This window comes from Scleropages formosus, chromosome 9 (assembly GCF_900964775.1).
Source record: "Scleropages formosus chromosome 9, fSclFor1.1, whole genome shotgun sequence".
Lineage (NCBI taxonomy): Eukaryota > Metazoa > Chordata > Actinopteri > Osteoglossiformes > Osteoglossidae > Scleropages > Scleropages formosus.
The window spans coordinates 4,831,498-4,841,844 of NC_041814.1; the positions used below are offsets into that span (position 1 = coordinate 4,831,498).

The 10,347-nt window shown below is 42.0% G+C and overlaps 1 protein-coding gene across 3 annotated transcripts in view; it reads right to left on the reverse strand.

Moving 5' to 3' along the window:
• Positions 1-9,133, reverse strand: part of adamts10 (ADAM metallopeptidase with thrombospondin type 1 motif, 10) — a 48,387-nt gene extending 39,254 nt beyond the window's left edge. For all 3 annotated transcript variants that reach the window (XM_018728284.2, XM_018728286.2, XM_018728283.2), the window contains exons 1-2: positions 8,678-9,133; positions 4,097-4,480 (exon numbers count right to left, since the gene is read on the reverse strand). In XM_018728284.2, coding sequence (XP_018583800.1) covers positions 4,097-4,199 — 103 coding nt within the window. In that variant the 5' untranslated portion in view covers positions 4,200-4,480; positions 8,678-9,133. The remainder of the gene's footprint in view (positions 1-4,096; positions 4,481-8,677) is intronic.
• Between the last annotated feature and the right edge of the window lie 1,214 nt (positions 9,134-10,347).

Consider the following 10,347-nt stretch of genomic DNA (forward strand, 5'->3'; position numbering starts at 1 on the left):
AGATACAATACAAAAATGGTATACATAGAAAGTAAATCACATAAAATATACAAAATGGTGTCAAAAATAGACTTCACAAGGATGTCTGGAGATCACTGTCTGAAGAAGAGCCCCCGTCTGTCCTTGTCATTCTCCATAATCTTCTTTGCACCTGACATTCAAAGACACATCAGCACACAAGCTACTTACAATTATTTACCCATTTATATTTCAGTAATTTTTAGAAGGGCAATTCAGGTTGAGTATCCTGTTAAGGGTATTTCTGTACGAGGTGAAGGTTCAAACCACTATGTCACCTGCTCCCTTGTAATATTAGTTTTTAGAAATAAACTATGAATATAGACATTAACTCAGTTTTTAAAAAATAATATACAATGCTTTTATAACAATAAAAAATGTTTATGTTGTGATAAAATGAAAATTGTTTATGTAACATTTGTTTGTAATGCTACACAGTGCCAGTAAATTCATATCTTCCATGTGCTTTGAAGAGTGCAAGGTATAGAAACCTTTACCAGCAAAAGTCAAGTTGGCAAAACTGAGATTCATAGAGGAAATTTATGAAAACCCCTGGAGAAAACTGACTGAAGCCCATCAGTCTAGACAGGCTTAGAGAGCCATTTCTAAGGCTCTGAACCTCAGCAAATTTTTACCAATACTACTCAAATGCAGAAGATTTGGAACAGCAGTAAATTTACCTAGGAGTGGCTGCCCTGCCAAAATTGTTCCGTGAGCAAGGTGTAAAATCATTAAAGAATTCAAAAAGATCCCCAGTACAACATCCAAGGAACTGCTGGCATTTCTTACCTCAGCTCAAGTCACTGTTTGTGATTCCAAAATAAACAAGATGGGTAGTGTAGCAAAACAATGATCCAAAACATATAAGCAAATCTATTATTGCAATGCACTTTTGTATTGTTTTTTGAGCTATATGTTACTTCTGAGAAAAGAATCTGTTAAATTAATGACTGTTAAGGTAAGAGACCTCAGAATGGGTGGAAGAAAAAACACAAAAGTAAAGTTACGGAATGACCTAATCAAATTCCTGACCTAAATTCAACTGAGATGTGGTAAGACCTGAAAACAGCTTTTCATGCTAAAACCTGCAAATTTTGTTGAAGTAAAGCATACAAGATGTGATGCAAGACACCGATTAACAGCTACAGGAAACGGTTAGTTGCAGTTGTTACTGTTAAAGGTGGCACACACACACACACACACACACACACACACACACACACACACACACACACACACACACTTTCTGAACCGCTTGTCCCATATGGGGTCGCGGGGAACCACAGCCTACCGGCAACACAGGGTGTAAGGCTGGAGGGGGAGGGGACACACCCAGGACGGGACGCTAGTCCGTCGCAAGGCACCCCAAGCGGGACTTGAACCCCAGACCCACTGGAAAGCAGGACCCGGTCCAACCCACTGCACCACCACGCCCCCTCAAAACCATATAATTTACTGCTTTTTATAAAGCGATAAAATTAATATTGAGCAGAATTAAGTTCAGCCTATTGGTTCGGCCCTCCACAACAGTCCCAGTTTCTCCTGTGGCCCCTTGGGAAAATTAATTGCTCACCCCTGCTTTGGTAGTAGCCTTAATGTGACTACAAGTTATTAAACTTTTCATTTAGCAGATGCTTTTCTCCAAAGCAACTTCCAATTAACACCATGCAATGCTATCAATCCACATATTATTCACCCAAGGTGACTCACACTGCTAGATACATTACTTAAAACAAGTCAGTCACCCACACATCAGTAAAACACACTTTCTCACTCACTGTGGGTGACTTTTTTTCCTGAGTCACCAATCCACCTGAACAGTCTAGCTTTTGTAGGAAACCCAAGCTAACATATGGAGAACATGCAAACTCCGCACAGACTGAGTGGGGATCAAACCCACATCCTCTTGCATCACCCAGGCACTGTGAGACAGCAGCACAAATGACTGTGCTGCCATGCTTGTGTAATTAAGAAGCACTGGAAATAGAAACACCAGTGCAAAACTGAAAAAAACACACATGACTTGGACATTTATGGGGAGTTTACAAAAATTATTTATGGAGCATTAAAAGAATAGAGATAGTAAGCGGATAGTTTTTACTATGTCTGAATTATTGGAATACAACTTAAGCTAGTTAACTAGTTGATTCTGTTGTACTGGCTACGTATTACATTACGTTACCAACATGTTCTTATAACATCTACAACTAAATGTACTATGGCCACTATAAGCAATAATAAAAAAAAAAATTCCTCTGCTGCTTGAATAAAGTTTTTATAGCTTAGTGTTAGCTAGTCAGAATCAATCAACATGGTTTGCTCTTTGAGATTCATTGGTGGCTACATGAAACACACACTGGCTAAAACCACTTGTCCCAAGTGGGGTCGTGGCGAACCAGAGCCTAACCCGGCAACACAGTGTGTAAGGCTGGAAAGGAGGGGACACACCCAGGATGGGACACCAGTCCATCGCAAGGATCTCCAAGCAGGACTCGAATCCCAGAGCCACCCGAGAGCAGGACCCAGCAAAGCCTGCTGTGCCACCATGTCCCCAGCTACCTGACACACTTCTACATAATGCATTTCTTTATTATGTCTTCCACGCCCACGCCGCTGGAGCAACGAGGCACACCTGGGGCTCGGCACGGACAGAGGCATAAAAGCCTGTGGCAGAGCAAGTGCTGACGCGGAACCTTGTTTGCCTAGCACTTAGCAAACCTCGTGATTCAGCCTTGCTGTCTTCCCTGTCCTCAAGTCCTTTTCCCAGCTCCTTGCCCTTCTCCTGATCCTCTTCGACTCCCTGTGTTTAATAACCTATTGCCTGTTCATCGACCACGCCTTTTGGATTTCCCTCTGAAGGACAAACGCACCTCAGAGACCTATGCCTGACTGTGTCAACGATTCTGGGACTGAAAACAATAAAAGTCCGATCGCACTGCACTTGGGTCCGTCGTCTCACTTCCGGCTCGAAACATGGCAATGTCATCCTGTACAAAGTCTCTGAAAAGAAATTCTGAAATGATTTTCCCTCCAAAAGTCTGCCTTTCTGCTTAATATCCTTTTAGATAAAATATATCTGGTTTGACTGCAGATACTGAAATGTAAGTTTCATACATTGCCACTCTCCTTTAGCCAAATGAACCCCATTAGAAGAACAAGGAGCACAGAGGTATAAACAGTATATAATTACTGACATATTACGTTATGTTTAATTAAGGGTCTATGATTTTAGACGAATACATTCTTGGGTCATGATTCAGATTACCCGTCTGCATTTAGCATGCCAAAGCTGTTCTTATGTTGATATAAATGGCTAGTGACTATACAGTGATTATAATTCGAGAGTAAAAGTTAAGACATTCAGTTGCCATTATTCAAGCACACTGGATTCAGAGCTGACATCTAATTTTAAAGAGACTTTGACTTATTTTATCTTACTTTCAGTAATGTCAAACACACTTTACTAACCACCATTAGGCTTTTATATAAAACATGTTGGAAACCTACGTTTATTTATTTAAGTAATGCTTTTCTATAATGCAACTTACAATATCAGGCTTCTTACAATTATTTCTCCATTTCCAGAACTGGGAAAATTTACTAGAGCACATCAAGATAAGTACCTTGCTCAAGAAAACTAAAGCTGAAGATGGGATTTGAATGTGTGACTTTGGGTCCAAAGAAAACAGTGCTAAACACTCCACTAACAATTAACAATTAAAAGTCTTATCAAAGTAAATGTTTACTGTACATCAGTACACATGAAATGCAAATTCTTATGAAACTGAGCAATAGCTGAATATATAATAAGTACTAGTGTACTGCGAAAGACACAAAAGAAGTCTTGCGTACTGTTCTGTGTTGTACCATGGTCCCGGAGAAATGACATTTCATTCCACTGTATACAAGCTATATAGAGGAATGACAATAAAAATCCACTTGAACTTGCACTACTAAAAATGTCCATTTCAGCAAATTGTTCAACATTCACACAATTTTCTTAACTTTTGGAAATAATGGGCCCCCAGTCAAGCTTCCACAGTGACCAGTTAGAGACAAAACAAAAAAGTATGCTCACCTTGAGACCGAGCGAATTCATCAGCACTTACACTTTCCATGATCTCTGTGGCAACCATGGTGATGATAACAACACAGGCCAAAGTCCTCAATACCGTTTCCATGGTTACTAATGCTTGTGTCGGCGCGCTCCTCAGTCCTCTGTCCCAACATGTCTTCTACCATCGGACACCTTCCGCTCACCGAGATGATGCAGCAAAACTGCAGGCCATGCTGGCGGTGCAGCTATCTTTGCCGCAGTTCCAGGGTCTCAGGAAAACCGCCTCTCTGTCCGCCAACTTTGCCCCTCTCCAGCCACGCAAGCGTGGAAGCTAGAGATGATCCTGGGTGTTGAAATAGTGCTAGCAAACAATATCCAGGATACAACAAGGCTCTCTGTTATAACCTGTAAGCAAAAAAACAGGACATTGTTGTCAGACAAAAAGTATGGCACCCCAGCACTCCCTTAACACCCCCCCCCCCCCCAATCTGGTCTGCTCCCTGTTCTACAGAAGCACCAGTCCCTACTGCTTTTTCAGTCAATCCATCATCATTGACATCCTAGAAAAATAAATGCAGCCAGTAGAAGGACAAAAAAGTAGCCAGTGACTTGGGGGCCCCGTTGTTCTATTTCCGTAATCTACTCAAACGATTCTGAAGTGGGACCACAAAGGAAAGCATTGATCTTTAAAACACTCGACATGGAAAGAGCTAGGCCGGATATGAGTGGTATGTGAGTTGCTGTAAAGGAAAATTACTCAATTTGAGCGAAACAGCAGGTAACTTCCAGACTGGCAGAGGAGCTGGTGCAGCTTTCCACATGAAGGGCTCCCTCGAAGGTGGTGGAGGGGCAGGACATTACTCACAGTACACAAATGGCAATAATAGCCTCAGCATATCTTGAAATTTCTTTTAGTGTTGTCCCTGATGTAGGTTAAAATAATGCAACTACAGTTTATATGAAGTGGGTAGAAGCATAAGTTTGCTGTGACACACATACAATTAACTATAAGAGCTAGAAATAATATCATTAGCATATTGCTTTATTAAGGTATCAGTATGATGTTAATATCACACTGTTCTTCAGCAGCAGGGGCAGAAGCAGGGCTGAACTGTGACATTTGTAGGCCTTATGCACTGTTACTCTGAAACCCTTCCTACAGCTGGTGGCATAGTGGTTATAACTGCTGCCTTTGGCTCAAAAGATGGCAGGGTCAAATTTCATCTCTAGAGGTAGTACCTGTGACTAAAGTACTTACCCCAAATTGCTTCACTGAGAATTACCCAGCTTCATGACTGGGTGAATAATTGGAAGGTGCTTTTGACAAAAGCATCTGCTAAACAAATAAGTGTAAACATGAAAAAAGTTGTTAAATGCCATGTGAATTGTGCCAACAGACATGATGCACTTTAAATCATTCTAATGCTAAAGCACTGATTGATGGAGAAGGAAAGAAAAGAATGTTTCTTAGGAAATGCCTGGAAATTCTGGAATTATGCAATTGAATGGTAATTTAGAAGTTTTAGTTGCATTCAATTTCTGTCTCACAGTCTTTTTTCCAAATTTTTCTCCTTATTTTCTCTTTTCTTCTTTGGGAATTTCCCCATCCTTTCTTGGCCCTAAAAATTTTGCAGGCTGTAGGCACTGGGCCAAGAGTGCGTAATGGGAACTCCAGCAACAGGCAGCAGATGGCGTACTGGTTAGGGCCACTGCCTCGCTTCCAAAGGTTTGCATTTCCCCTCTGGCTGTAGTACCCTTGAGCAAGGTACTTACCCTGAAATCCTCTTGCAAAAATTACCAAGCTGTACAAACTGTAAAATAGCTGCATGTAGCATAATGGTTAGAGTTGCTGCCTTTAGACCTAAAGATTAGCAGTTTGAATCCCACCTTCAGCTGTAATTCCTTCAAGCAAGGTACTTACCCAGGTGTCTAAATGGGTAAATAACTAAGTTGTCAGCTAAATAAAAAAGTACACATTTTAAGTCTCTTTTACATATCAGCTAAATAAATAACTAAACTTCAGTTTCTATCATCATGAACTCCTAATCTTACTGAAGTCTTATCTACCTTTTGCGACAAGGTAGAGCAGAACCACTGTTTCTCATGGTTCCCCCATGGTGCCCACTCTGCCTCCACCAGGTTGCCTGCTTGTCATCATCTGGCCCAAGAACTGAGAGCAAAGAGCCACTGCCACACTAGACCAGACAGCTGGCGGTCCACCAATTGCAGCCAAAGGTAATGGGAAACAGATGGAAAATGGGTCTGTCGATGAGAGTTAAGGAACAAGCTACATCCTGGCAAGAAGGACAGGGAAAGGAGCAAGCATGGAGCTCAAGGGGGCACTCTAGGGCTAGGGATCATGGTAGAGGGGGCCTTGGGGTAAAAAGAATGTAGGCTCATTTTCCTCTGTGCTGTCATCCAGCTGGTATAGCCATTGCGCACCAAGGTTAGAGCGGGTGGGTGTTTTTCAGAGACGCCAGAAATAACTTCACCGATGGCCATTGCACAGCCAGTAAAGACACAGACTGCAATGAATGGTTGCCAGCTTGCTGAAGGGAAGCCAAGCTTGCAGGGCACACTTGCATGTCCTGCAACATCCAAGATATTCTGAGGTTTACTTCACTAGAATGGTTTAAAGCACAACCTTCTTATGTGGAGACTTCAAAGTGCAATTGAGAACCACACACCCAATTAGGTGCGCCTAGGCCTTGGCTGAGGCAGCTCAAACAATGAAAATTATCTTCAAACACAAAGAAAATTGTGAAGTATTCAGTAAAAAAACATCTGCAAAAACATTCCTGCTTTTGAAAAATGTCTCATACTCCTTTCAGTTCTGAAAGTATTATTTATGTTATAGCCCTACCCTCATAAAAAGGTAGCTCCAACATGCTCCCTAACAGTATCATTCCAGCAGCTGTACAGAAATATTGGAGCAAGAATTTTCTTGCCAGAATACTGTTCACTGTCAAGTACAACACTGTCATTGTCAATTAGTGCACTTTTTTTTAAAAAACTTTTCCCAAAAGAAAACAGAAGACAAGCTGAGGGGATGTGGGGGATTGGGATGGGGGGGTTTAAGGTTCTACTCATTTCCTGGTGAGAAGAAAAGTAGCCACTAGATGTTATGAAGTTCTGATGCTCTGGACGGTCTGTGTATTGTTATGTTTTATAAATTATGAACAAGTGAAAGCCTCCCTGTCCAGTAACCCTTTCCTCTAATCCCCAACCAAAATTTCTCTCAGCCACTTCCTGTTTGCTCAAAATCTCTTTCTCATTACTTTTTGTCTTATATCATCATTATTAGGATAATTGTTTTCCATTATAAACCAGTTACCTTTCTAAACAAAAGTAGTTGATTAGGAATGCTCCCTGTCCCCACTGCTCTTTTTGTGTTTTTCAGCCACATTTAAAGTTTTATTGACTGCCATTTAGCTTGTACACATCTCTAACTGCCTGATCAATAAATTGTCACACAATGGTAGCAAGGTAAATGAGGCCCACAGACCATAAATCCCAAAAAGAAGTGTAGAACCTGTGGTAGTAACTGAGAATGAAATTGGTTAAAGGTGTAACACAACACCAGATGGATGTATGTTGCGTAAACACTGGTGTCGATCACAACCCAGTTTAAATGCAATCACTGACCCTCATCCTATGATCTCAAATTCCAGATACTTGTGTTCGCAAAATGCAGAGTAACCGGGGACATGACTCGGCCGTAGAGTATCCAGCTCAGCAGTGCCCTCCGGAACCGGTCCCACTCCGCCGTCTGCAGACTGTCTCGTCTCAACGCGCGCTCGGTGTGCTCGTGCACAGCAGCATCCACGCACACTGGGCACCGGCACAAGGCAAGCGATACATACTCAAGAGCCCTTCTGCTTCTCTGCACTTTCAGCTGCTCGTGTACTCATGGACCACTTGGATGGGTTTACTTTTATTTATGAGCTAGTTGCTCGCTTACCTTCTGTATTAGCAATGTTAGCTAGTCACTAGTGTAGTCACCTAGCATTTCCTCTGAATACGACTGTCGATATTTTTGGTCCCCAACCTGACAAGTACTGATACTAATATCTGACAAACTAAGCTTTAAGTTTAAGATGGTACTACTGGATATCACAACGTCGACGGCCCATGACGCAGTACAATAGGTTATGATGAAAACCGAAGTCAGTCATAACTGTTCCCATAGAACCAGGCAAACTTCTCCAGGAGTCCTGGTCTCCCCAGCGCGGGCCAGTAACTTAATGACTTGGTTTTACTCCCGTTTCACAGTCTCCAAATCCACATAAATCGCAGTCTTTTATTCCAATGTAAGCCAAGAAGCAAGAAGTCTCCACAGCTATTCGACGAGTGCAGCTCGAAAAAGAAAAAAAAAGGAGCTAGCAAAGTGCTGTTTTCATTAACTCGCACCGCAGTAAATCTGCATTAAGTTCAATACGCATTCCAACACTCTGCTGCTGCCTCTTTCAAACCCAGTGACAAAGTGGAAGAGAAACTGAATAAAAGTGAACGGCTCTGTGAATTATGCTAGCAGCCAGGAGCTCACACTTCAGAAATGCGTTGCTTATAATATAAAAAACTAATACAAACAGTTAAATGTACCTGTACTTTCCAACGTGAACTCCGTGTGTGTCGTTTGTTGTGGCTGGTTCGGTGGGAGCTCTCTGTTGTGCTCTCCGAGGCTCCGCACCCCTGCTCTCCTTTCCGCCCTCGTTTCTTCTGCGAGTTCGCGCTGCGGAGGTGGTCCGGTCTCAGTCCCTACACCGTCTCTTTAGCTGTCGGTCAGCCCTGAGCCGCGGCTCTGGATGTTGGCAACTAACTGTCAGTGGCGGTAAAATAGAGTATGACAATGACAGTGATAGGCTGCTAGATTGTGTATGCGTGTGACTGTGTGAACGTGTATGTCAGAGACTGTTAGTGCCTCAGTATGCCTTCGTGTGTCTATTGTGTATGACTGTCTGTTGTTTTGTTAAAGACTGTGTGTGTGTGTGCGTGTGTGAATGACTGTGGGAGAGCGTTTGACTGTGGCTGACCCTGAGAGTAATTTGGAGAGTGGCTACAAGAGTGACTGTTGTGTCTGTTAGTGACCATGACTGACTGTGAGTGACGGATGGACTAGGAGTAACTGATGGGTGGTAACTGTCAGGAACAAAAAACATAAAAACCCAAAGGACAGTATGGTGGCACAGCAAGTAGCGCTGCTGTGTCATAGCACCTGGGTGGTGTGAGAGGACATGGGTTTGATCTCTACCTAGTCTGTGTGGAGTTTACATGTTCTCCATGTGTCTGCATAGATTTTCTCCCACAGTCCAAAGACATACTGTTCTGGTTGACCCATAGTGTGTGAGTGACAGAGAGAGTTAGTTCCACTAATGTATGGATGAGTGACCCTTTGTAAGTAGTGTATCTAGCAATGTCAGTTACCTTGATGAATAAGGCTTGTGAGTTGATAACAGTAAAAAAAATCTCTGGGGGTCTAAGTGCCAGTGGCTGCCCACCCCTCCTGGACATTCTAGATTAAAAAACACTTAAGACAGTTAAGACAACTAATGTTAACGTTGTAGTTGAGTGTTAACTTGGTGTGTATCGTCCATTATGGCAGGCAGTCACCAGGTCATTCAGCGTGGGATGCTGGTATCACAGCTGGCTAGCCTCTTCAGGTCTTATTATAGGGAAACAATACTCAACAAGAAAGAAATTGTTAGAAACTGATGACTTAATGAGATTACAGAATTTTATACAGAAATCACAGCAAACAGAAATTACGGTTATTGATATGCCAAAGTGAACATGTAAGTATTAAGCTTGGATTTAAAGACTAAGACAGATGGGGCGTTCTTGACAATGACAGGCAGACTATTTCAAAGTTTACACACTCTGTAACTAAACTCATGCCCTCCTACTGAGATCTTATTGATCACAGGTACTTTAAGGAAACCCACATCCAATGAACAAAGACAGTCTTGGAATATAACAATCTGACCTATTCAGCAATGCCATTTACTGCTGAATATGTCAGAAGTTAGATCTTTTAATCAATTCCCAATGTAATTAGAAGCCAATGCAGCAATTTAAGTAGTGGTGTTATATGGTTGTACTTCCAAGTTCTTGTAACAATTCTCGCAGCAGAATTCTGTACCAGCTGTAGCCTGCATATAGTATAGTACGGACCGCCCATTAATAGATCATTGCAATAGTCCAACTTACTTGAAACAAAAACATGAACCAATTCCTCAGCATTGTGTCTACACAAGAATCGGCTTAATTTAGCT